The sequence below is a fragment of the Salvelinus sp. IW2-2015 genome, linkage group LG4q.2, assembly GCF_002910315.2.
Source record: "Salvelinus sp. IW2-2015 linkage group LG4q.2, ASM291031v2, whole genome shotgun sequence".
NCBI lineage: Eukaryota > Metazoa > Chordata > Actinopteri > Salmoniformes > Salmonidae > Salvelinus > Salvelinus sp. IW2-2015.
The window spans coordinates 19,972,840-20,000,651 of record NC_036843.1 but is presented as its reverse complement, the minus strand read 5'-3'; the positions used below and the strand labels follow the sequence as shown (position 1 = coordinate 20,000,651).

The 27,812-nt window shown below is 42.9% G+C and overlaps 1 protein-coding gene across 2 annotated transcripts; it reads left to right on the top strand.

The window, feature by feature from the left end:
• Positions 1-400: 400 nt before the first annotated feature.
• Positions 401-27,021, top strand: si:ch211-266o15.1 (zinc finger MYM-type protein 4). 2 transcript variants are annotated; one of them, XM_023986885.2, is made up of 27 exons: positions 401-660; positions 1,214-1,697; positions 1,844-1,948; positions 2,101-2,150; positions 2,261-2,425; positions 2,556-2,619; positions 10,269-10,581; positions 10,738-10,915; positions 11,060-11,272; positions 12,100-12,247; positions 13,101-13,216; positions 13,501-13,845; positions 14,132-14,282; positions 16,880-17,040; positions 17,328-17,490; positions 17,632-17,748; positions 17,865-18,056; positions 18,319-18,464; positions 18,730-18,856; positions 19,111-19,296; positions 20,708-20,802; positions 21,223-21,379; positions 21,733-21,887; positions 25,530-25,644; positions 25,767-26,009; positions 26,189-26,312; positions 26,508-27,021. In XM_023986885.2, exons 1-27 carry the CDS (start codon positions 625-627, stop codon positions 26,737-26,739), a joined length of 4,581 nt encoding a protein of 1,526 aa, XP_023842653.1. In that variant the 5' UTR covers positions 401-624; the 3' UTR covers positions 26,740-27,021. The 2 variants fall into 2 exon arrangements, with proteins under 2 accessions (XP_023842653.1, XP_023842654.1); XM_023986886.2 differs by lacking the exon at positions 1,844-1,948.
• The last annotated feature ends 791 nt before the right edge of the window (positions 27,022-27,812 follow it).

The window sequence follows — 27,812 nt, the reverse complement described above, 5'->3', positions numbered from 1 at the left end:
CATATTTGGGGAGTGGACATTCCAACCGGATGCTTCAGGTTTCTATATCCGGTGTGAAAATCTGTCTTCTTGTTTTATCTGTAATATTACCCATCAATCTACACTTAATTTTGATCTGCAACGTCAATGCTAAACTACCTAGTAGGGTACCGGACTAATCCAAATATGCGGGATTTTAGCTTGGAAAGCTAAATAAGGTGTCCACATTGGCTATCTAGCCATAGAAAGGAGTACGAATTCAGATAATATGTACCATGTTTATCTACTGATTGGTTACATTTTAATGTATTGCGTTATTGATTCAAATTACCAGACCATAAACAGAGGATGCGCGAATCTATGGCGCTTTACGGTACAGCCATACCAACAGAAAGGGAGAGTTCGATGTGCATGCAACTTCCCATTGAAAAGCTAGCTAGCAGTTAATAACACATATTAGAATGCCCTCTCCATGAAAATTATTTAATACACATACTGCAAATAATAATCTACCTCATGCACAGTGTGAAGTCGCTTTTGCACTGTCTCAAACAATAACATTGTGAAATAGTGCATCCTAGCTAGCTAGCGTTAGCTGCAAAGCCAAAGGAAACTCCCCCGAGAAGAACAGCGCGCAACAAAAACATGGCGGAGTCAGAGGAGGCTAAACAAAAATCTCAGGTGAAAATATGTGAACAAATAATTAAGACATTATCTTATTAACTAGTTAGCCATCTGTTTCTGTTCAGCCTTGTTACAGCCAGCTTCATATATGTCCCTCTTCAACTGCATTAGTAGCTAACGTTAGCTAAACGTCACAGTCGAGCTAACGTTAGCTAGCTAACTATTTAGCTAGCTAACGTAGCAGTGCTCGTAGAACAACCAACCCTCATATTAAAGATGGGCCCACAGTTCTGTCAAAAGAACGTTATGAGATTGTATTACTGTGTAAGTGTACAACGGCCTATGTCAAGAGGTCCGAAACTGTATGGCAGACAGACCATAACCGCAGATCAGGGTCGCTGTTGCAAGCAAGGGCCACTACGGCTGTGTACCTACTACAGTAACTGTTCAGCGGTATGGACCCTCATGGCACAGGCAGTAGTGTGCTTGTTCTGTATGCAATATGGTTTCTGGTTCAAACCCCAGTCAGAACATTCCTCCTCAATATGCTGCACTATTAATACTATAGGTACAAAGTTGTAACTTAAACTGGTTGTCTTCCTCCCCACAGCATGAACTACGGCTGTCCAAGGCTTTTGATGAGGCGGTGAAGCTCTCAGCCCCCATGGCTGGTGAGTCCCAGAGGCAGCACACTCCCCTCTCAACCAGATCTCTCTGGAGCAGCATCACAACCGGACCAGTCTTTGATGCACCAGGACCAATCCAACGTCCTGACGTCGACCATGATTTTAGCAGTGACGATGAGGGGCATGTATTCCCTCACATCTCTCACCCTACCAGTGCCACCTTCTCCCTGGCTGGTCTAGGGGTGGTCGAGCCAGAAGACGAGCTGGATGGGGTTCCTGTGTTTGGGGTAGATGAGGAGGAGGAGGAGGAGTGGAACATAGCCCTGCCCAAGATGGCACTGGGTGATGTGGAGTCTGACAGAGAGTCAGCCGGACGGCCTGACACACAACATGCAGAGACTCAGGATGATGATCAAAATTCGACTGACAGATTCCTTGATGCAGTTTCACTTTCCAAAGTTAGAACAGGTGAGAATGAAACCATGATGTCTAACCTGAGTTGTCCTGTGATGTTCCTCCTCAAGCATTTCTTACTTCTGATCATAACCTTTACATTTCTTACTACTTAGGCCTACTTCTTGTGCAATGATTAACAACAGTCATTCTTTTGACAGCTTCTGAGGAGGCTAGTCAAACTGCTGAGTACAGACTAACCATGCAAGGAGAAAGTCATCTTTCAACTAACCACTCTCTGTCCCCTTTACCAGAGAACAGCTTGGGTAAGACTGCAAGCAACCTTGTCCTGCTAGTTATAACTCATTTTAATAAAAAATATTAATTTGCAAATTTTTCCGCTTCATGCACATGCTATGCACATTATTAGAGCTGTGATGATGATTCCATTAAATTGCCTTTTCTCCATTTCTGTCAGATGAAGGAAGTCTGAATCGGTCTACGGCTGGGGGATCCAGCCGTCAAGAGGTCTGTTACTGTATGACTTAAGTATACAGGTAGTGTAAATGCTTTTATGAACATTACATTTCTTTTGTCACCTTCATTAACCCATTTCGTCCCTTTTACCTGACCTCCAGAGGTCAGAGAATGTGTTCCAGAACCCAGCGATGGGGGACAGAGAAGAGCCCCCCATCTCTCCCCTCATGAACATCAAGGATGAGCCCATAGATGAAGGATATGACTGTGCCCTTCTACCCTCAACACGGAGTATCAAGGAAGAACTGGACAACACAACTCCTGAGGTCAGCCAACGCTCCCATGCCCTGCCTTCAATCAATCTTCCCCCAGCTTTCACACACTTGATTTGATGGTTCTATGATACTGTGTTTTTATTATTATTATACAGACTCTGCTCTGTGTTGTATGTTACAGGAGGAGCTGAGAATCAGTTCTGTCTTTTCCGTTGGAGGAGGAAACTCCTATGGCTCTCCCACTGGTGAGAGAATCAGCATATTACACTGCCTTTAGAAAGTATTCATACCCCTCAAATTATTCCACATTTTGTTGTGTTACAGCCTGAATTCAAAATTGATTAAAWTGATTTTTCTCTCACTTATCTACACATAATACCTCATAATGACAAATAAAATAAAAACATATTTTTAGAATTTTTGCTATTACTCTCTAAATTGAGCTCATGTGCATCCAATTTCCTTCAACCATCCTTGAGATGTCACTACGACTTGGAGTCCACCTGTGGCCAATTCAATTGTTTGGACATGATTTAGAAAGCAACACACCTGTCCATATAAGGTCCCACAGTTGACAGTGCATGTCAGAGCAGAAACTATACCATGAAGTCCAAGGATCTGTCCGTTGATCTCCGAGAGAGAATTGTGATGAGGTATTTATCTGGGGAAGGGTATAAAACAATTTTGAGTGTTGAAAGTTTCCAAGAGCACAGTGCTCATCATTGGGAAATTGAAAAAATGTGGAACCCCCCCAGACTCTGCTAAGAGCTGGCTGGCTGTCTGACCAAACTGAGCAACTGGGCAAGAAAGACCTTGGTGAGGGAGGTGACCAATAATTTAATGAACACTCTGACAGCTACAGAGTTCCTTGGCTGAGATGGGAGAACCTGCTGGGAAACAAGGTCTACTTGCGTTTGATTTTGTGTAATAAGACGGTACAAACAGTAGACGTTTTCTTTATTTTTGTGGTCTAGCATGACTGCGCTGTGACTGTGGTCAGCATTGCAGGTGCTTCACGTAGTTAGCAGTAGTGAAATTGATTTTGATTGTGATAATGATGGGATCAACCTTTTACACCTGTTGTAAGTAGGAAAAGAGAAACAAAAGGGATCGTGATGGAAGTCTGAATACTGCTGGGGAATTGAGTGGTGTTGAAATTAGGCTCTAGAACAGGACACTGTACTGTAGAAGAGCGCTACAAAATGTTTTTTTCCCTGAACCATCAAATTAAAACATTCAGAGAATGATAGGGGTGTTTAAGGACGCCAAAGTTTTGGTATTTGGCAAATTATTGATTTATGCAAATGGTAAAATGATACAGGAGAAAATTCTGACCCTTAATGAGGATCGGGTGAAATGCTATATCCCCGGTGCTAAGGCCAAATGGGGGTAACTGCTGGGATACCACTAACAGTAACCATAGAAGAAGTTATGACTTCCTTGAAAGGTGGGAAAGTAACTGAAGCAAAAAGGATGTTGAGCGAAAAGTGGTAGTCGAGTGGATCCCACAATGGTACTGTTAAACTTTGAAGGGATATTGCCAATCAGGGTACAAATCAAATTTTAAAAATCAAATTGTATTTGTCACATGCGCCAAATACAACAGGTATAGATAGACCGTACAGTGAAATGCTTACGTGTTAAAATATTTACTAAAATAAACTGAAGTAAAAATATTAAATAAAAAAAATCAAGTAGCAATAAAATAACAGTAGTGAGGCTATATACAGGGGGTACCGGTACAGAGTCAATGTGCGGTGGCACCGGTTAGTCAAAGTAATATGTACATGTAGGTAGAGGTAAAGTGACTATGCATGGATAATAAACTGAGAGTAGTGTAAAAATGGGGGCTGGGTTGCCATTTGATTAGCTGTTCAGGAGTCTTATGGCTTGGGGGTAGGAGCTGCTACCGCTTGCCGTGTGGTAGCAGAGATAACAGTCTATGACTAGGATGGCTGGAGGCTTTCGCAGTTTTTTGGTCCTTCCTCTGACACCGCCTGGTATAGAGGTCCTGGAGGGCAGGAAGCTTGGCCCTAGTGATGTACTGGGCCATACACACAACCCTCTGTAGTGCCTTGCGGTCGGAGGCCGAGCAGTTGCCATACCAGGCGGTGATGCAACCAGTTAGGATGCACTCGATGGTGCAGTTGTAGAACTTTTTGAGGATCTGAGGACCTATGCCAAATCTTTTCAGTCTCCTGAGGGGGAATAGGTGTTGTCGTGCCTTCTTCACGACTGTTTTGGTGTGTTTGGYCCATGATAGTTTGTTGGCGATGTGGACACCAAGGACCTTGAAGCTCTCAACCTGCTCCACTACAGCCCTGTCGATGAGAATGGGGGCGTGCTCGGTCCTCCCTTTTCTGTAGTCCATGATCATCTCATTTGTCTTGATCACATTGAGGGAGAGGTTGTTATCCTGGCACAACACGGTCAGGTCTCTGACCTCCTCCCTATAGGCTGTCTCGTCGTTGTCGATGATCAGGCCTAACACTGTTGTGTCGTCGGCAAACTTAATGATGGTGTTGGAGTCATGGGTGAACCGGCAGTACAGGAGTGGACTGAGCACGCACCCCTGAAGGGTCCCTGTGTTGAGGATCAGCGTGGTAGATGTGTAGTTACCTACCCTTACCACCTGGGGGCGGCCCGTCAGGAAGTCCAAGATACAGTTGCAGAGGGAGGTGTTTAGGCCCACGGTCCTTAGCTTAGTGATGAGCTTGAGGGCACTAAGGTGTTGAACGCTGAGCTGTAGTCAATGAATAGCATTCTCACGTAGGTGTTCCTTTTGTCCAGGTYGGAAAGGGCAGTGTGGAGTGCAATASAGATTGCATCATCTGTAGATATGTTGGTGCGGTGTGTCTAGGGCTTCTGCGATAATGGTGTTGATGTGAGCCATGACCAGCCTTTCAAAGCACTTCATGGCTATAGACGTGAGTGCTACGGGTTGGTAGTCATTTAGGCAGGTGACCTTGGTGTTCTTGGGCACAGGGACTATGGTGGTCTGCTTCAAACATGTTGGTATTACAGACTCGGTCAGGGACAGGTTGACAATGTCAGTGAAGACACTTGCCAGTTGGTCAGCGCATGCTCAGCGTACACGTCCTGGTAATCCGTCTGGCCCTGCGGCCTTGTGAATGTTGACCTGTTTAAAGGTCTTACTCACATCGGCTACGGAGAACGTGATCACACAGTCGTCCGGAACAGCTGATCCTCTCATGCATGCTTCAGTGTTGCTTGCCTCGAAGCGAGCATAGAAGTTATTTATGTCTGGTAGGCTCGTGTCACGGGGCTGCTCGCGGCTGTGCTTCCCTTTGTAGTCCGTAATAGTTTGCAAGCACTGCCACGACGAGCGTCGGAGCCGGTGCTAGGAATGCTAAGTTATCGTGTTAGAGAATATGTGCCACCTCCACTTCACTGCTTTTATGCCAAAGGACAGAGCATATTGCTAATGTGTACAAAGGTAAAATTAGATGTGCAAGGTCTGGTGGGGATCAAGTGTACGGAAAATGTAGATCTGATACTAAATTAAATGTTGAAACTGTGAGCGTGTAGTGCAGAATACTGGTGATGTGAAGTACAATACAAGCCATGGAAGCGCAGAGGTACAAAGTAACGAATAATGTATCCCTTGAGGAGGCTGTTTGGAATATGAACAAGCCTTTTAATCTAAATGCTCTGGTTTCAGTACATTAGCAGTCATTGGTGGCTGCTTCTAGGATGCCCATAGCACCGAGGGGGTCCATGGCACCTCGGACTAGTGTTAATGTGACACGCGAGCATAAATACATGGTAACAGAGAAATCCATGGTTGTAAATCGTATAGACTGCATAGCCTTCTTGTGTCGAGCAATCAACATCGGCCATATGAAAAAGAGCAGGACTGCACGAATAATGGAACGAGTGAAGGCATTCCAAGAAATACTGAACATTACTGAAGTTTCAGTACCCTTGATACATCAGATGATCGGGAACAGAATAAATTGTTGTATTATGTGTTTTATCATCTTCCTTCAATGGAATGCTAGAAGCTTTATTGCTAATTGATTTAGAGATGAAACCTGATGTGATATGTCTTCAAGAGACGTGGCTTAGACCACATCTTTATTTTATTATTCCTGGTTATTGTTCAATCAGATCTTGCTAGAACTGGTCTTGCATATCGTAATATACAGTATTTGTTCCACCTGAATATGAATGCGTGATGGTGCAAGTCTACAGTACAGGTAGTCATATTAAGCTGTTCAATTTCTACAGTGTTTGTCGACAACAKTCAGTAGCGATGCTTGATGAAATATCAGGATGCTTGGGTTCTAGAGAGATATGGTGTGGTGACTTTAATACACTTATTAGTTTGTGGAAGCACACATACAGATAGATGGTAATTGTGTGATTGTCGAAGATATGAGGATAGCAAGAGCTTTAGTATGTCTTAACGATGGATGTGGTACGAGAATAGATGTTGACAGAGGGGTTACATCCTGCCTGGACCTCACACTGGATTCTAACTCTATTACAACAATGTGTGAGTGTAATGGATGATTCTACTGTTGGGAGTGGCCATTTCCCAGTTTGATATACCATGAAGTGTGATGTCACTATTCCAGATAAGACACCATTCAGAAGATGGGGCTTTCCTAAAGCGGACTGGGAAACGTTTGGAGAACATTGTTTAAACTCTGTTGCGGAGTTGTCTCTAGAGAGGCGTGTTGATGTTGATGCTGCCTAGAGGCCATCTCTTATTTTGAATGCAGAGAACTTACCAGTGGGTAAGGAAAGAAAGGTGGTTCCTTTGTGGACTGAAGAGTGCTCTGCGGCTATTCGAGGAAAGAAATAGGGCCAACAGAGTATTACGTAGGACTTTGACTCCTGAAAATCTGGTTAATTTCCAAAGAAGAGAGCTTTGGTGTATAGGGTCGTTAAGTCTTCCAAGAGAAATGCATGGAGACGGTTATGTTCTACAATAGGCAGGGGTACGGAGCTGGAAGATGTTTGGTCCATGTTGAAGAAGATGACTGGAAGCAAAAGTACTCGAATTCCAGTTTTGGTTGATGGTGATAATCTCTGTATCAGATTAAGATAAAGCTAACCTGTTGGGGAAGAAATTTGCTAATGTACATTCGTGGCCAAAAGTTTTGAGAATGACACAAATATTAATTTTCACAAGGTCTGCTGCCTCAGTTAGTATGCTGTCAATTTGCATATACTCCAGAATGTTATGAAGAGTGATCAGATGAATTGAAATTAATTGCAAAGTCCCTCTTTGCTTTGCAAATGAACTGAATCCCCAAAAAACATTTCCACTGCATTTCAGCCCTCCAACAAAAGGACCAGCTGACATCATGTCAGTGATTCTCTCGTTGACACGGGTGTGAGTGTTGTCGAGGACAAGGCTGGAGATCACTCTGTCATGCTGATTGAGTTTGAATAACAGACTGGAAGTTTCCAAAGGAGGGTGGTGCTTGGAATCATTGTTCTTCCTCTGTCATCCATGTTACCTGCAAGGAAACACGTGCCGTCATCATTGCTTTCACAAAAAGAGCTTCACAGGCAAGGATATTGCTGCCAGTAAGATTGCACCTAAATCGACAATTTATCAAATCATTAAGAACTTCAAGGAGAGCGGTTCAATTGTTGTGAAGAAGGCTTCAGGGCGCCCAAGAAAGTCCAGCAAGCGCCAGCACCGTCTCCTAAAGTTGATTCAGCTGCGGGATCGGGGCACCACCAGTACAGAGCTTGCTCAGGAATGGCAGCAGGCAGATGGAAAAAGATTTTCAACGGACTGTCTTATTTATTTGAACACAGATGTTTATTGAGTCAATGTCAAAGTCTGTTTGACATTGAAAAGGCATACAACACTATGTGGAGAGAAGGCCTACTGATTAACATGGAAAGACGGGGTATTGGTGGGGGGGTTATATAAATGGGTTCTGGTCTTCTTATTTATCCGTTCTTTTCAAGTTAAAATAGGATCCAATTTGTCTGATTATGGAGTTGTTGTATTCTTAATTGTATTCCTCAAGGCATTTCTATCAGTCCTATTCTGTTCAACATTATGATTAACAATGTGTTTACGAATGTGGTTGGGACATTTGGGGCTTCCCTATATGCTGACAATGGAGCTATTTGGAAGAGGGTAAGGTATGTCTCGTGATCAAATTGATTCAACAAGCTATACAAAACAAAAATATAAACGTAACGTGTTGGTCCCATYTTTCATGAGCTAAAATAAAAGATCCCCGGAATTTTCCATAAGCATAAAACACTTATTTCTCAAATTGAGTGCACATTTTTTTATCCGTCCGTGTTGGTGAGCATTTCTCCTTTGCCAAGATAATCCATCCACCTTACAGGTGTGGCATATCAAGAATCTGATTAAACAGCATTATTACACAGGTGCACCTTATGCTGGGGACAATAAAAGGCCACTCTAACATGTGCAGTTTTGTCACACAATGCAAGTTTTGAGGGAGCGTACAGTTGGCATGCTGACTGCAGGAATGCCCTCCAGAGCTGTTGCCGGGTAATTTAATGTTAATTTCTTTACCATAAGCCACCTCCAATGTCGTTTTAGAGAATTTGGCAGTATGTCCAACTGGCCTCACAACTGCAAACCACGTGCAACCATGCCAGTCCAGGATCTCCACATCTGGCTTCTTTTCTTCTTTCTGAAACCAGCTACCGTGACCGCTGATGAAACTGTMGGTTTGCACAACCAAAGAATTTCTGCACACAAACTCTCACAAACCATCTCAGGAAAGTGTGATCTTCACGGATGACAAGATCCTGAGGCCCATAGTCYTGCCATTCATCTGCCGCCATCACCTCATGTTTCAGCAAGATAATGCACGGCCCCATGTCGCACGATCTGTACACAATTCCTGGAAACTGAAAAGGTCCCAGGTCTTCCATGGCCTGCATACTCACCACACGTCACCCATTGACCATGTTCGGATGCTTTTGATCGATGTGTGCGACAGCATGTTCCAGTTCCATTTTTTTAAGGTATCTGTGACAAACCGATGTATAGTTGTATTCCCAGTCATGTGAAATCCATAGATTAGGACCTAATGAATTTATTTCAATTGACTGATTTCCTTATATGAGCTATAACTCAGTAACATTTTTGAAATTGTTGAATGTTGTGTTTTATATTTTTGTTCAATTGGCTGTTTAAAGATGGTTTGTTGACTGGGGATTCAAATGATCAGTGCCAAAGTCTTTGCTGTATGTTCTTCTCATGAAAGTTGCTGATAATAAACTGTTTTTGTATGGACATCCTATTGGTAGGGTTTCTACGTTGAAATATTTGGGTCTATTGTTCAATGAGAGAGAGACATGGAAAGATCATAAATGTTGAAACAAAGTGTTAGAAGGCGGTGAATCTTATGCTCTCTGGTTATGGTAGAAGCTTTTATAGTTTTTTTTACCAATATTTACAGATGGTTCCAAGGAGCAGGCATTTACATTCCTCAATTTGATGTGGAGAAACAGTACTTGTGTCATGTTGTTTAAAATCTCTTACATACAGTACCAGTCAAATGTTTGGACACATCTACTCATTCAAYGGTTTTTCATWATTTTTACTATTTTCTACATTGTAGAAAATAGTTGAGAGAATGCCAAGAGTGGGCAAAGCTGTCATCAAGGCAAAGGGTGGCTACTTTGAAGAATCTGAAATATAAAATACATTTTGATTTGTTTAACACTTTTTTGGTTACTACATTTTTCCATATGTGTTATTTCATAGTTTTGATGTCTTCACTATTATTCTACAATGTAGAAAATAGTAAAATAAAGAAAAACCCTGGAATGAGTAGGTGTGTCCATACTTTTGACTGCTACTGTATGTATTCACAATAAAATAAATAGGTGCTTGATTCTGCCCTGTCTCCTTCAGGCTCTATGGCAGCCTCCCAGAACACCACCTCCATATTTGGTCCAGGAAGAAGTCTAGTTCCACAGGGGCCAACAATGACCCTCAGGAGCCTGGCTCCAGTGCCCCAGCCACCCCAGCCTCAACCCCAGGCCCCCAGCAGCTCCAACCCAGCCAATGCAGTGCGTGTGTCCTGCTCAGGCTGCTCTAAGATCCTGCTGCGCGGTCAGACTGCCTTCCAACGGAAAGGATCCACCCAGCTCTTCTGCTCCACCGTCTGCCTCACTGGGTTCACCCTGCCTGCCATCAAACTGAGAACCTGTTACCAGTGCCTCAAGTGAGTCACTCAGCCACTGTCATCCAAGTCCCAGCTGAACTGTGGTGGTGCTCCAAATAACATTAATTTTTTTTGTCTTCCCCATTACTGTAAAATTCTCTTAACTTTATTGCTGTTTATAACTATTTATCTCTTGTCTATAACTCATATCTTCAGGGAGATCGAGGACCCCAAAGATGTGATCAGTGTCATTACAGACAATAACCTGAAGGATTTCTGTAGCCAGTTCTGCCTCTCCGTGTTCAACCGCAGGAGGAAACCAGGGCCTCTCTCCATGCCTTCTGTCCAAGAGCCTGCCACCCTGAGGTGCAGTATGTGCAAGAAGAGCGACACGGTAAGGGACATGACTGACAACCACTGGTTCGACTAGTTCACTTCTAGTTCTAACTCAATCGCAGGTGAGGTTACATGAGGAAATGTTTTATTTGACTTGATAATTTAGCCTGATTTGATAATCCTCCATCCACCTCTRTCTCAGATTCAGCACGAGGTAACTCACCAGGGCTCCTTGCACAAACTGTGCAGTGATGAGTGCTTCATGCGCTTCCGCTCCTCCCACAACCTGGTCATAAACGTCTGTGAGAGATGTGGCGAGTACTGCGCCAGTGCTGACAGGAACTGCCGGAGACTCCGAGTAGAGGGCGTCACCATAAAGTTCTGTAGTCCTACCTGCATTAGCACTTATAAACAGGTAAGCACGTACAGTCAAGTAGTACACACAGACAGTCCCACATAGAAACCGTACTCCACTTTTGAAAACTGTCTGGCCTTGGTCATAGATGGTCATATTGTCTTCTATCACAGTGGTTCCTAAACTTTGGGGCACGCGGGGTCGGCTGAGTTCCCAAAAAAAGGAACTCAGTTCGGCTTTAAACTTACTCTTGAAAGTTGTAATAGTAGAATGCACATTAGGTACTGCATTATCAGTTCCTCTTGTCATGTAAGTCATTGAATACCTTTAAGAGCTGTTTATAACTTCTAAGAAATGTTCAGATCAACTAGCCCATGTCAGCTAATGTTTTTTTATTTAGTCTTTTTTTTAGCCCATAGATATTATTGTAATTTTTTTTGTCACTCAAATAGCACATGAATACACTTAAGACGTGGCAAAATGTTTACAATTGCAAGAAATTATTTAAAACTGCTAAATTTGCTTTGCAGCCCATGACAAAATGTGTAGAATTGCAGGAAATAAGCTTTAACCCAAAATTCTCTCCACCAACAAGAGGGGTTGAACAGTTTGTGTCATGAACAGTGCTTGTGCCCATAGAAATAGACATGGAGTGGGTGTGCGCGCGTGCCCGGGGGGGGGCCCAGAGTGAAAAAGTTTGGGAACCGCTGTTCTATCAGGTAGTCGGAGGATGGGCCTCCCCTCTGAGGCTCGTTCCTCTCAATGTTTCTCTATAAATAAATTATTGCTATTATGCACATTTATCTCACTGAGTCCRCGTCTCATCTTATCCATCATCAAATCTCTCCTAGTTTTATCCACTCTTTCCAATTGTTCCTGTATGACAGACAACCACCAAGGTGATGCCGTGCGGACGCTGCCGTGACCTGAGGCTCATGTCTGACATGTTGGAGAGCACCGACTCGGAGGGCAAGGTGGAACTCTTCTGCAACTCCATCTGTGTCAATAAAAGCTGGCCTCAGAACGAACTGTCAGGTAGCATTGACTTTACCATGGTATAAGCGGAAGTCTGCAAATGTATTTTATTTATCGATATTTTAGGCCTTATGTTGTCGGAAAGGTCTGAAATCTGTTTCTGACTGATATAATTTTTTCTGGGATGCGTCAGCATTTCCATTTAGTACAATAATTATTAGTCAGAGAGTGGAAAAACCCTGCAATGGCTTCTGGACTAGGCTCGGTCAGCAGATTTCCCCCACAAGCCAGGAAACAATTTAGCTTTTCAACCAATATTTCACCATGAAATTGGTATTGAGATGTATTTGCAGTGGTATTAACAAGTAATTTCTCTACCATAAGCCGCCTCCAACGTCGTTTTAGATAATTAGGCAATACGTGCAACCTGCCTCACAAGCGCAGACCATTTGTAACCACGCCAGCCCAGGACCTTCTTCACCTGCGGGATCTGGTGCGGAGGAGTATTTTTGTCTGTAATAAAGCCCTAATGTGGGGGAAAACTAATTCTGATTGGCTGTGCCTGGTTCCCCGATGGGTCGGCCTGGCTCCCATGGCTGCGCCCCTGCCCAGTCATATGAAATTCATAGATTAGGGCCAAATGAATTTATTTCAATTGACTGATTTCCTTATATAAACTGTAACTCCGCAAAATCGTTTAAATTGTTGCATGTTGCTTTATATTTTTGTTCAGTATACATGATTGTACTGAGAATTGTATTATTATTATGGAATCCGATTTAGATATCTACAGTTTATTACTGAACTGTTTTAATGATGGCTTACGTTGGTAGACTTGATCATCTGTGACCTTGCTGACTAGTATGTAAAAAATTGCCATTCTATATTAACGTCCCCCTGTTGTCACACACAGGAACGGCATTCCCATGTACCTACTGCAAAGTGAAGGCTGTCTCTCAGTACCACCTGGCCATGGTGGACGGTAGCATCCGCAACTTCTGCTCCTACACCTGCGTCAAGACKTTCCGGGTGCTGCTCATTGATTAATTGGTTAAATGGATTGAAACAGATTGTATATTACATATGATCTGTGCTTTCTGTGTGTGTATATTAAAGACTGTTCGGTCTCTGTTAGGTAGATTTTAGAGGGATTTAATGTATTTTCTAGCATGCATTTAGGTATATTTTACATAATTATACATTATGCAGAACCATACATAAAAATAAGATGCCAATCAGCCTTTAGAATACGGATTTTACAGAATACATAATATGGCTCTTTTAATGTGCTCTCCTACGATGTAATCTGGTAGGAGGCCGAAGGCAGCCAGCCTCCCCCCCAGCAGGGCCAGATGAACGGCTCCTCATCCACTGGTCCTCCCCCTCCAGCACCAACCCAGGGCTACTTCCGTCCTTATCCCCCGTCCTGGGTCCCCACTACTGGCCACCCATACGCTCCAGCCCAGACCTCTGCTCCACCTCTACCCTATGGAGCCGCCCCAGACATGGCTAGGGCCTATGGAGCAGGGCAGCATCAACCAGGGCTGCCCATGCCCCCCCCCTCCTCCTCTATCTCCACCCCCAAGGGGCATGTGAAACTCTCCTGCCATCAGTGCCCTCAGCAGTTCCGCTGGAAACCTGAGCTCTYCGAGTACAATGTAGGTACCTCCCTCTCGTTCCTGAACCTCGTTGTTCATTTCTGATGTGTCATGGCGATTGTAAAATTTGTGGGGGGGTTTTTCTAAATTTTTAGTTTAACCTTTATTTAACTTTAGTTTTGTGATGGGGATTTTTTGTTTATGCTCTTGTGATGGGGGTTGTAGTTTTGTCTAATGTTCTTGTGATGGGGGTTGTAGTTTTGTCTAATGCTCTTGTGATGGGGGTTGTAGTTGTATCTGTCTAATGCTCTGTGTCCTCCTGGGCTCTTGTGTTGTGTTCCTTCAGGGTCGCACCATGCAGTTCTGTTCCAAACCTTGCTGTGTTGAGTTTAAGAAACAGAGTAATGTCATAGTGAGGTGTGAATACTGCAAACTGGAGAAGTTGGTCAAAGAAGTCATAAAATATGACTTCATCGATCGGCCCTTCTGCAGCGAGAGTGAGTACCGAATCCCCTTTCTCTCCCTCTCTTTTACCCTGTCCTTCCCCTCATTCAGCTAGTCCTTCCCCCCATTCAGCTAGTCCTTTCCCTCGTTCAGCTAGTCCTTTTCTCTCTTCAGGGTTTAAAGTTATCCGTCTCTGTGACAGATTTTTGTCATATTGATTCTGAAGCAGACGATTTTTTTTTTAATGGGGGGACAATAAATGTATTCTCAAAATATATATGTACATACATACAGTGCATTTGGAAAGTATTCAGACCCCTTGACTTTTTCCACATTTTATCACATTATGGTCTTATTCTAAAATGTGTTTCTTTTTAATGCATTTGGAAAAAGGTCTAAACCTGTTTTTGGTTTGTATTTTGTGTAGAATGATGAGGGGGGGGAAACTATTTTATCAATTTTAGAATAAGGCTGTAACCTAACAAACTGTGGAAAAAGTCAAGGGGTCTGAATACTTTCCGAATGCATTGTATATTAAGCTGTGTGCACTGAACTGACATGCATGATTGTTGCTAACACTCCGATGTTCAGATGACGGGAATTAAATAATCTATAATGCACAACACCGCGGTAGAGCGGTGTGTAGCCTACTGTAGCTGCTCAGAAGTAATTCAAAGCCTCTACTTTATCACTCAGGTTAAGATGCAACTTTCCAGTGCTTATATTTTTGCAATGTAATGATGTAGGGGAGGGAAACGTATTCTGACAAGCAGTCCGTGCACAACAATTCTTAATGGAACAGGAAAACACTTTTGAAAGTAGGTTTGGCAAATGTATTTTTAAAGCAGTGTTGGCCTTTGTTTAAAGAGTTGGGTCCCAGTTTTCCATTGCTAACTTTATTTCTTTACACTTTCAATTGCGCGAGTGGCATCGTTTTACGAATGCAGTTTTACCACCGGAGTTTCAAGCATAGGAGAGGCTGCGCAACGATAGGAGAGGAGAGGCTGCGGAACGATAATGATCGGTCGTTCGCAACAACCATCAATGGTTATTTTTGGAACCGTCTGGAACCGAATCGTGAAAGCCGTCGATTTGTCTCCCTGGGTTTCAAACTGTTAGCTACTATAGCTTTTTGAGCTGCAGACATAAATTATAAAAACATTCTCTGACGATGGTTGTTCCTCATTACGTGAACAATATAGTTAGGAGACAGCCTCATTCTGGTCCAGATTAAATTTTGTCAACATTTTTGTTGTTGCAGGCCATATAATAATTTGGTCAGATAAAAATGTATTTTAACTCACATTTCACGATCTGACAATGGTAGGCAATGTTTCAAGCTTTATATTTGAGATTTACATTTTTTTCATGGGCAGAGAAGAAGAGGAAGAGTCCCAACTCTGTTGAAAATATCTCTCTCCAGCAGGTGGCGACGTTCCGTCACCAAGCAAGGAGTTTTTTAATGGAGTGTCGATTTTGGTCAACAACAAAAAATGTATGGCTTATATGCTACGTGAGTTTTATTTGATCAAATGGAAGTTTCGTAATGCTTAAGTTGTTACGAGTGTACTGATATACGTAGGACACGTGACATCCCGGCAATTTTGAGAAAAACACTTTAGCGGAGTTGGCTATGCATATTCATGGTGTGAGGCTCGTAGCGTAGCATCTCTCTCCATGGAATACAGGCGATTGACGTCAACAATCCGCATTGAATATTCAAAAATGATTATAACAATGAGATGTATCCACCAATACAATGACTCCCATTGTTAAGGGATGGAGATACAGTGCATGTATCTTGTCAGTATATCCATAATCTTTGTTTTAGTTCAATTTCCACGTATTATTGAACGAAGAGCCGTTTGGGAGCCAAATAACAGTTATTTTAGGTGAATGTAGCCAAATGAATCGGCTGACAGAAAAGACTCGGAATGACCATCACTACACAACAGCTCAAAGGGAACAATGCTGTCTTAAAAGGGCAATGACATAATTTGTAATACATTTGAGTGAATAATAATTAGTAAATATGTATAGATATTTATTATAAAATAATAATAATAAGAACTAACAACAATCTAAATGCAGATAGACAAACCCCATGCTTCAGCCTATGTACATTTTATAGCCACTATGCTGCATCAGTTGGGCTCCAGATGATAATGCATATTGCTAATAGCACATCTGATAATATAGACCATGCATAGGCTATATGCATGGTCCAATATGTTTTAATAATTTTCACCAATATGTTTTTGGGTTCATTTCTGGAGGTGGAAATTATATTTTATGTTGTCAGCATTTTTATTTTCATTCATTTTGGAATAGAAGGTGCTTTTATGTATATCAAAATTGTCCCTGGGAGGACCCCACACCCCCTAAACAAGGGGACTGGAATTGGTCAAACACGCAGTCTAATGCATGGACAAAATGATCCTCTTTCCCTAAAATCATGATGATCATGACTTTCTTACATGAAAGGGGAGGTTAACGTGGCCCCAGACCATCCATTCTGATATCAACTTAAGTTTGTCATTGGATTTCTTTTTTTTCAACCCGTCGTTCACGTAGTCCTTTTCTCTCATCCCGTACACCAACTAACCTCATCATATTTTTCTCTTTGTGTGTGTCTGTGTGACTGTAACAGGCTGTAAGCTGCTCTTCAAGCACGACATGAAGGGGCCATGGCGGATGTGTGCCTACTGTGCCAACATCAGCCCCGATATGATCCACAACCACTTTGGTGGCAAGATGCAGGAGTTCTGCAGTGAGGCGTGCATGTCAAATTACACTGTTCTTTTCTATGAGGTCAGAGCTAAAATCATCTTTATGCATGTTGACCTCTGGGTTGTATGTAGCAATCATCTTAGAGTATGAGTGCTGATTTAGGATCAGTTTTACATGGACAGCAGGGACCTGATCCTAGATTAGCACACCCACTCTGAGACGCTTTCTGAATTCGGGCCCTGGTCTCTCGCTCTCTTGATTTGATTACCTTACAACCACTTCCTGGTTTGATAACTGTGAGCTGTCTATTTAGTCCACAAATGGTTGAAGTCCTTTGAATTGCTGACCTGTTGTCGTTCCCTCCCCAGATGGCTAAGTGTGAGTGCTGCAGACGTCAAGGGAAGATGAAAGACCAACTGAAGTGTTTTGGGGCTGTGAAGCTGTTCTGTACCTTGGAGTGTGTCATTCAGTACTGCTATCAGACCTTCCAACAGCACCCTTGGACTAGCAACGGCACCACTGCTACACAGGGTACTACTCAATTAAATTCCTCTTGAAAACGACTACCTGGTTGTCTGACGTATTGCTACATTTCCTTTTTAATGACGGATTTAGGCATACTACTCAACATGTCTCTCATCCCTGCCCTTCTTTCTCTTTCTCCCGCTGTAGGCCCATCCCAAACTCCATTCCCCTTCTCCAAGCCAGCTCCTGTCATTGCTGATGTTGTATCGTTGGCCACCTCTCCTGCTGACCAGCCCCATACTACGGCTGCCACAGCCCTGACTGGTAGCTAGCAAACTCATCTAGAACACTGTGGAACACCAAGCACGGTTAAGACATTGTGAAGAAGAGGTCTAGTAATATAAGCTTGGAGTTAAGACTGTTTTTTGTTTTGCTTGCAGGAGCTCTTCCGACATCTAACTCTCATGGCAAGAGCCTGGGCGATGCGAGCACCCAGACGGAAGCCATGAGGATCTCAGCCCGCCGGAGGATCATGAAGAACAAGGCCATCATCTGTAAACCCCTCATGCTGGACCAGCAGACCAGCTGCCAGATTCAGACGCAGACCACAGAGAAATCCATGACATCAATGGGTACAAAAAACACCATGCAATTCTTATAATTTGCAACTTTTTAAAAACATACATATATATATATATYTGTGTATGTTTATTTTTCACAACAAACCAGCCTCGTCCATGAAGTTCTAATAATATGTGTTCGTTATATTTCTTTGGCCTCGCCCTGCCGCTGAATTTGTAAATCAGACCTTGCACTACATGTACATAGTGGTTTTAAAGGTTTAGTATTGACCTCTGTTCATCATCCTCTCTCTCGTTGATGTTATTGTTTTAGGGTTCGCAGAGACTGGGTTCACGTACACAGAGAACGGGGAGAAAGTGCGGGTGATTGTGATGCCTGTTCCTGTGCCTGTCTTCATCCCAGTGCCTATGAACTTGTACAGCCAGTACACTCCTGTGCCCATGGGTATCCCTGTGCCTGTACGTCTGCTCTGTGTCCTCTCCTCATGCCCACATCCGCTTTCTCTTTATATGCCTCAGAGTAGATACTTTATTTTTCAACGGGAATTACTAGGAAGTACCCATCCCTGATGTCCTTAACACTCACAGGCCCCCACAAACACCCTCATGTCTTGGATTGATATATTTCTGAGAACCCCACCATGTTACATGGTGCATTCTTTTAATGGTCTGTTAACTTGGCTGGTTAAACCATATTGTTCTGTTCTTTGTGCCCCCTGTCCAGGTGCCAGTGCCCATGGTAATCCCCCCCTCGTTAAGCCGTTCAGAGCTCAAGGACAGAAAAGACAATGTTCCATCTCAGACCATGGCCGAGGAGGAGGAGGAGAAAGACAAACCTGTCTCCCATGGAGGTGAAGAGAATAGTTTTTACTCTGAGCTGTGTATCGTGTATGAGAACGTTACTGTATCTTTATTGTTGCTTGGCATACCAGCTTGAACAGGTCTCTCTTGCAAAATACATGTTACCTCCATAATGAGATGAACCTGTATTAATAGATAGGCATTGTGTTTGAAAAGCAACTTTTTAAATGAAAATCTCCCTGTGGTGGAGGCTCTTACTGAATGCTTACATAACATGTTGTCTGTCTGTGGTGTTTATCCACAGATCAAGGCAGCGCCTACAGTGGGGACCTGGAGTCGGAGGCCGTGTCCACCCCCCACAGCTGGGGTGGAGAGGACGAGTCCACCTCCACAACCAACACCCAGAGAGGGGCAGAGAAGCCTTCCGAGCACCCCAGCACAGCTCCCTCCTCCCCTCAACTTTTGGACCTGGAGGCTGACTACCCCCCTGGTGAGAGAGGCTCTGAGAAAGTCAACATGCGTTTATGTTCCCAGACATTATTTATACAGTTAAGTCAGTTAAGAACAAATTCTTATTTGCAATGATGAACTTGCAAATTCCCACATATCACATCTGTGTCATCTGTATACTGTCATTATAAACTGGGTGGTTTGAGCCCTGAATACTGATTGGCTGACAGCAGTGGTATGTCAGACCGTATACCAAGGGTTTGACAAAACATTTCTCTTTTAATGTTCTAATTACATTGGTAAGCAGTTTATAATAGCAATAAGGCTCCTCGGGGGTTTGTGATATATGGGGGTTTGGGATATCTGTAACCAAGAACAGCCTTTAGCCGTGGTATATTGGCCATTTACCACCCCCCCAGTCCTTATTGCTTAATTATACAACGGGTGGGTCTAATTCTGGATGCTGATTGGTTAAAACCGCTTTCCAGCCGGTCTATTCCACAAGATACCACCAGCTAAAGCTTGATCTCAACTGTAAAAAGCATCTAGATATTTTCTTTTAGACTAGCATTTGGTTTTCAATATAGGAGATTTATATAAACCTTGCTGTCTGTCTCTGACATTGGCAACATTGTTTCAATATTGAAATTCGTTCTCCAACTGTCCCATTGTAATGAACGTGTAGTGGTCGGGACGAGACAGGCAGGCAGCTTTTCTCAGCCAGTCGAAATCATGAATCTGAGTAGTTTTTATGGATATATACAAAGACATGTCAATAGAAAACAGGTAAAATGAAACAAAATGCAGCTAGTGTGCTGTGTTTCGAGCTTCAGATTTAAGTGATTGTGTTAGCTGTGTTGTTGGCTAGCTCCTCAGAACAACAGTGTCCTGACGAGAGAGCACATTTTCTATGCCAAGAGAAATCGCGCATCATTAGCTCATTGTTATGGAAGTCTCCAAACAAATACAAATGCGCTTACTTTACTGTTATTCTGGCTGCACTGTTTGACGTGACTGTAAGTTAGCCGTAGTTGGCTAGCTAGCAAGCAAGGGATAAGAATGTTGCCAGCCAGCATGGCAATAGAACATTTAGAACGAACGACTGGGTTGCGTCCATAGGTGCAGAACAAAAAGACTTGTCTCTGGCAACCGGACCGATAGAACAAACAACCAGCCAGGTTGGGTAGCAACCGTAGATGTGTGTCGGGACTATATCTCGGGGAAGGATGAACTAGTATGACTAAATTCATCTAAATATAACGTTTTAAATTAAAATATGTCAGTCATTATTTGACCATGTTGGTAACCTGCATGAAAGTGATAATGCACTCGAAGCCAGTGTTTGGAGGATATATTTGCACGGTTTGCAATAACACCCGTACCTCCAAATATCCTCCAAACACCGGCTTCTCGGGGATTTTCACTTAAATGTGTATTCCATGCTGTTTCAGATTTGTTTGATCCTGCTGCAGTGAAGGGGCAGAGACTGACTGTAAAGATTAGAAGACGTAAGAGACCCAGAGAAGGCTTCCCTCCCAGTAAACGGGTATGTCAATGATATAGGTACGTCCCAAATGGTACCCTATTTCCTTTTTATAGTGCACTAGTTTTTGACTAACAGTAGTGCTCTATAAAGGGAATAGGGTGCCATTTGGGTGCAACATAGTCTACTGGTCACATGGGTGCAACAAGTCTTTTACTGGTCACATGGGCTAGGTGATAGTAATATAACACTTGTAATAAAGTAGTCATACAGTATAGTAATATAATGGTAACAGAACTAGTTAGTTAGGTAGTATGGTCTCTGTCACATCAGCGCCATTATTACTTTTGACTGCAATAGGGTTGTATTATTAAATAAAACCAAAGATATTATACAGTAAAAGTAAGTGGTTTCTACTCCTACTACGTTGTTGGTCCAAATGTTTTTCTCTTTCCCTTTCTGTGGGCGCTTTCTGTATTGCAGAGTTGTAAGCGAAGTGGGACTATTGYCATGGTGGAGCCCACCGTTTCACTCCCTCCTGCCAGATCAAAACTCCATCACAAGTACGGGGTGAAAGCCTGGAAGAATTGGGTCCTGCAGAGGAACAAACAGATTGACTGTGAATTTTCCAAAGATGCCTGTGAGTCAAACCTAACTGCACAGACCATTTTTAGATCTTTGCTTATCATGTAAATTGACTCTAAAATATGCTACCGGTGTTCATGTACCTTTTGTGGTGTTCTGTGTCCATCTTTCTCCCTATGGCAGCTAAATCCATGGTTCCCTGATCTGGTTTTCTGTGTCCATGTTTCACCCTTACAGCAGCTAAATCCATGGTTTCCTAATCTGGTTTTCTGTGTCCATGTTTCACCCTTACAGCAGCTAAATCCATGGTTCCCTGATATGGTTTTCTGTGTCCATGTTTCACCCTTACAGCAGCTAAATCCATGATTCCCTAATCTTGTTTTCTGTGTCCATGTGTCACTCTTACAGCAGCTAAATCTATGGTTGTGAAGGAGAACGTGTTGCAGTGTAACTCCTCTGAGCTTAGTTACGGCCTCTGTCATTTCATCAGTGAGGTCCGTCGCCCCAACGGCCAGGCCTACCCTGCTGACAGCATCTTCTACCTCTGTCTGGGCATACAGCAGGTATTGAGCCTCCACGTTACTCCCTAGTATTTTATTTTTATTCAATACTTTATCCAAGATACTTCCAGTTAATCCTTATACCTTATTCCGTACTATGTTATCCACTACGGTACCACCTTTTCTGTCTGTCAGTGGCCATACTGGTTATAGTGACGTGATGGCAGCTAATACTGTTTGCAGATGTGTGATGTGACAAATTGACAATTTTTCTTAATGTTTAAACAGCCATTTTTGTTCTCTTTGGTTTTGCTTGAAAACAATAAGAAAAATGTATACAATTCCATGTGAATTCACAATGTAGCTGCACTGCTGCCAGCACTGTTTTTTTGTTTCACTGTGAGTCCTTTTCAGATGGTTAAGCATTGCGCCTGTACTCTGGGTCCCATTGCGACTGTACTCTGTGGGTTCCGACAGATCATTGTGGCGTGGTCGGTCAGACAGACGACTTTAGCATAAAAAATATATATTGTCCTGCCGATTATTTGGAAACGGTCGTCTTTCTGCTTTGTATGTATTAGCCTACCTGTTGTATTGAAAGCACATCTTTGTCGCATTATTCAAACACAGAATTTGCTGCTTCAACTTCAGTAGCCTACCTCTCCTCTTCTACTTGGGCGTGTCAGATCAAGTGTGCCTATTGTACAGTGCATTCGGAAAGTATTCAGACCCCTTGACTTTTTCCACATTTTGTTATGTTACAACCTTATTCTAAAATTGATTAAATAGTTGTTGTTTTTTGTCATCAATCTACACACAATACCCCATATTGACAAAGCAAAAAKCAGTTTTTAGAAAAAATGTCAGACTCTTTACTCAGTACTTTGTTGAAGCAAATTTGGCACAATTACAGCCTCGAGTCTTCTTGGGTATGACGCTACAAGCTTGGCACACCTGGATTTGGGGAGTTTCTCCCATTCTTCTTTGCAAATCCTCTCCAACTCTGTCAGGTTTGATCGGAAGCGTTGCGGCACAGCTTTTTTCATGTCTCTCCAGAGATGTTCGATCGGGTTCAAGTCGGGGCTCTGGCTGGGCCACTCAAGAACATTCATAGACTTGTCGCAAAGCCACTCCTACGTTGTCTTGGCTGTTTGCTTAGGGTCAATTTCCTGTTGGAAGGTGAACCTTCGCCCCAGTCTGAGGTCCTGAGCGCTCATGCTTCACCGTAGGGATGGTGCCAGGTTTCCTCCAGACATGACGCTTGGCATTCAGGCCAAAGAGTTATTGGTTTCATCAGACCAGAGAATCTTGTTTCTCATGGTTTGAGAGTCCTTTAGGTGCCTTTTGGCAAACTCCAAGCGGGCTGTTGTGCCTTTTTACTGAGGAGTGGTTTCCGTCTGGCCACTCTACCATAAAGACCCGATTTCGTGGAGTGCTGCAGAGATGGTTGTCCTTCTGGAAGCTTTTCCCAACTCCACAGAGGAACTCTGGAGCTCTGTCAGAGTGACCATCAGGTTCTTGGTCACCTCCCTGACCAAGGCCCTTCTCCCCTGATTGCTTAGTTTGGCATGGCGTCCAGCTCTAGGTAGATTCATGATGGTTCRAAACGTCTTCCATTTAAGAATGATGGAGTCCCCTGTGTTCTTGTGGACCTTCAATGCTGCAGAAATGTTTTGATACCTTTCCCCAGTTCTGTGCCTCGACATAATCCTGTCTTGGAGCTTTACGGACAATTCCTTCGACCTCATGGCTTGGTTTTTGCTCTGACATGCACTGTCAACTGTAGGACCTTATATAGACAGGTGTGTGCCTTTCCAAATCATCTCCAATCAATTGAATTTACCACAAGTGGACTCAATCAAGTTGTAGAAACATCTCAAGGATGATCAATGGAAATAGGATGCACCTGAGCTCAATTTTGACTCTCATATCAAAGGTTCTGTAAACTTCTGTAAATAAGGTATTTTTGTTTTTCTATAAATCTGCAAACATTTTGAAAGACCTGTTTCATGCTTTGTCATTAATGGGTATTGTGTGTAGATTGAGATTTTTTATTTATTTAATCCATTTTAGAATAAGTCTGTAACGTAACAAAATGTGGAAAAGGGGAAGGGTCTGAATACTTTCCGAATGCACTGTATGTGTGGTTTCTCTGAAATAGTATGCATGGCCGGCCAATRATTGGCAGTTATCTTTCCAAGGAAATGTACTTGCTAAATATAATTAGGCTATAGTTTACTTCATTGCCTAGAAATAAATATTGATCTCCAAACCAAAATCATCCCACTCCTAAAAGGTAGGCAGAAAAAAAATTGCTAAAGAGWAAGTGCAAGTCTCTAACTTGGCTCTCTTCAAGCTAGCATATTGGCTGATTTAGCCCAGTAATACGATAGCTTAATAGAATTTATTTCTTAGGTTATTTTTGTGCATTTTGATATTGCCTATAGGGCGCAAAATTGGCTGGAACCATGGCTTGTAGGTGTACTGCGTCAAATACGCCTAAAATAACATTGTGGGACTGCTGTTAAGTTCGGACCAGTTCTTGATGTAGAGCGTTGTAGTCGGGACAGAACCAGCAGGTGCGGAATGAAAAGCTGCGGGGGTGGGATGAAGAAATCAGTCCCTTGCAAACCTCTTACCTGCACTGCCCTTACTGGGGCTCAATTCCACTTCGCAAACGTTTGCATTTCCTTCTCATTTAACTTCTCAAAGTATTGCCATACAGGTATTCGCAGCTGTCGCTTGCCTTTCTCTCCCATTTTTCCAACTGTTAATGAAGATGGCGTAGTTGTGGAGAGTCTACTCCAAAATAATTGATTTCTCGACTCCAATTTCTGAGTGTCAAGATACAATATTTTTGGAACGGAGGAGACTGATTAGTTGCCATACTTCCGACAACACAAACACTTGCATCTTTCATAGCGATCTATCAAAGGACGGAGGGGGGGCAGGGGCACAGTATAGGCAGTTCGGCCTCCAGGCAGCCAGAACCGTGCACTAGGCCTATATATGAAGCCTATATATGGGGCTCCCGAGTGGCGCAGCGGTCTAAGGCACTGCATCTCAGTGCAAGAGGCCTGTTTCGAATCCAGGCTGTTTCACATCCGGCTGTGATTGGGAGTCCCATAGGGCAGCGCACAATTGGCCCACCGTCGTCCGGGTTTGGCCGGAGTAGGCCATCATTGTAAATAAGAATCTGTTCTTAACTGACTTGCCTAGTTAAATAAGTAAATAAAAATATATCCGCAATCAAAAGTTGTATATCGCAATTTCTTGCGTTGCAATGTCTCTTCAGTAAAGCAGGACCTATCATCAATGAATAGGCTAGGATATTGAGATGAGCGAGATGCAACACTTTGCTCAGTGTTGCACAGGTTGTTCGCAGCGTGGTAGCTAGGGTACCAAAACAGCGGAGAAGTTGAGCCTCGCACTTCAAAGCTTTTGGTTGTTAAGGAAATTGACCCACTATGCAGTTTACTTTCTGCGTCTACGTAACAAAACACAATTTTTCGGTTATGAATTGAACATTAAGGATCCAAATTTTGTTTTAAATGTTCACACCCCTACTAGTAACATCAATATTATCTGCACTTTTGCTATAGTAACTACTGCCCCAGGGACATCTATTGTATTTGCCCCTCTGCCAAATATGATATACAGTACCTAATGCCTCTCTCCCTCACCATCTCTCATTTGTCTCTACAGTATCTATTTGAGAATGGAAGGCTAGAGAATATCTTCACTGATGTGCTCTATCATAAGTTCAGCATGGAGATTACTATGATGCTACATTACTGGAGTCCTACCCTGCTGCCCAGCGGTAAGAATGTTTCTAGCCTTCTCCTCTTCTACGCCTGTCCTATCCCTTTAATATCGTTGGACCATTTGAAACACGTACACAATGATGACACATCCCTCTGTCCCTCCACTGTTTCTATTTAGGCTACCTGCATTCCCGTGTGGAGGAGGAGTACCTGTGGGACTGTAAACAGCTGGGAGCCTACTCCCCCATCGTGCTGCTCAACACCTTGCTCTTCTTTGGCACCAAGCTGTTCCAGTTCAAGACCCTGGGCCAACACAGACGTCTGTCCTTCACCAACTTCACCCGCTGTACCAGGGTCACCAAGAACGGCAAGAGCTCCTTCCTAAGGTTTAGGCCTGGTCAGGATGTGTCAGACACCCCCGGTGAGTTGAGTTCCAACCTCAATGGTGTTCAAGACTATCACATTCTATTTTATTTTATTCTACTTTATCCCATTAGGCGCAATTAAGAAAGCATTGCCATATCACAAGCATTAACATCCTCCACGAGTTTCATAATGCGCTAGGTTGTGAGTTGTTTTTTCTTTTGTGTGCATATCCAGAGCTGCTAGCTTTGCCTGCCAAGAGAAGGCTGGATGAAGAGGAAGGTGACATGGAGATGCCTGAGAATACTGAGAACCCACTACGCTGCCCTGTCAGACTCTACGAGTTCTACCTCTCCAAATGGTGAGATTACATAGTACATCTTTATTTCTGTTATATTCCACTCTAATTTTACTGTAGCTATATGACTTGTTTGTGATATTGACAATGTTTTAATGCCTCAATGTTTTGCAGTCTGAAAAACCGAAATTGAGAATATTTCTGGAATTGCTGCCTTTCGATAATTCTATAATCCTCTTCCTTTGTCTCTACCTGCAGCTCAGAGTCTGTGACGAATAGACCACACCTGTTCTACTTGCAGCCAGAGCTCTCCTTTCACTCAAACAGCCTGCTGTGGTATTCTGCCCGGCAACTAGAAGGTCCTGCGCTGGAAAGCATGCTCACACGCATCCTGGCAGTACGGGAGGTCCACCTGGATGAGCTTCCGCTGCATAATCACTATACTGAAGCCTCCGCAGCCTCCACAGATGATGACAATGACCATTTGTAGTGGGAATAACCTACTCATGGAATGGCACACTATTCCCCATATAGTGCAGTGCACTACGTTTCAACAGGGCCCATAGGGCTCTGGTCAAAAGTAGTGCACTATATAGGGGTTAGGGTGCCATTTCGGACACAGCCATGGACATGCCGCAAACATGCTCATGTAAAGACAATAAGATACTGTCTGACACTTCATTTAGTTTTTCATTACATCTTTCTTTTTAGATTCTAGTTTTAGATGATGAATGGAATTATGGCTAACAAAACATTAAAACTATTCATGTTACATTCGTTTCTGTTTGTTTTTCTAGTTTGTTAATATAGCTGAAAATGTTGTTACTTTCTACCAATCTGCCTTATTCTGGGGGCCCACACAACTAATTCCATAGTCTTGATCATCCAAACTACTAACTAAACCAAGGTGATCACATAATGTTGTACATAGTTTTGTTGTTTTAGTTTTTTGTATGAATCCCTCTGTTGTGGACTTGAATAAGCAACATGATTATGCAAAGGACATTTCTGTCTGCTCTGCTGTCTGTTGTCTGAAGTGATTAAAAGAACCTGACTGAGAATACAACTCATAAACCAAATGGAAATGTTCCTTCACTGTGAAAGTGATCATCAGTTAGATTTGTGAATAATGTTATGGTAAATTACCTGTATGAAAATCTGAGTGGAGTTGAAGAGTCGTTCTCATCTGCTTGACTGCATGATTTACTAATTGATGGTTCAAAGGTGGGGTGATGTATCGTGCTTTAGCAATGCAGAGTATTGTTATTGTACAGCACATGATGTGTTGTTGGACAAGTAGAAGAGAGAAACCACGTTCTCCTTGCATGTGCGAAAGGGCATGAGTGGGAGGGAAGAGGGCACTGTACTGAGAGAAGTGGTACTGGGAGATTGAGTGTGCTGAGCGAAGAAGAGTTTGTGTGGGAGAGAGAGAGGCAGGTAAAAGAAACTGCAGGCTTTATCCTCATGTATCTCTCAGCCAAGCCAAACACATTGAAAGTGGTTATATAACAGAACATGTTTTGTTTGCTATACCCGTTTCAAATTATGTCATTTCAAGGATAT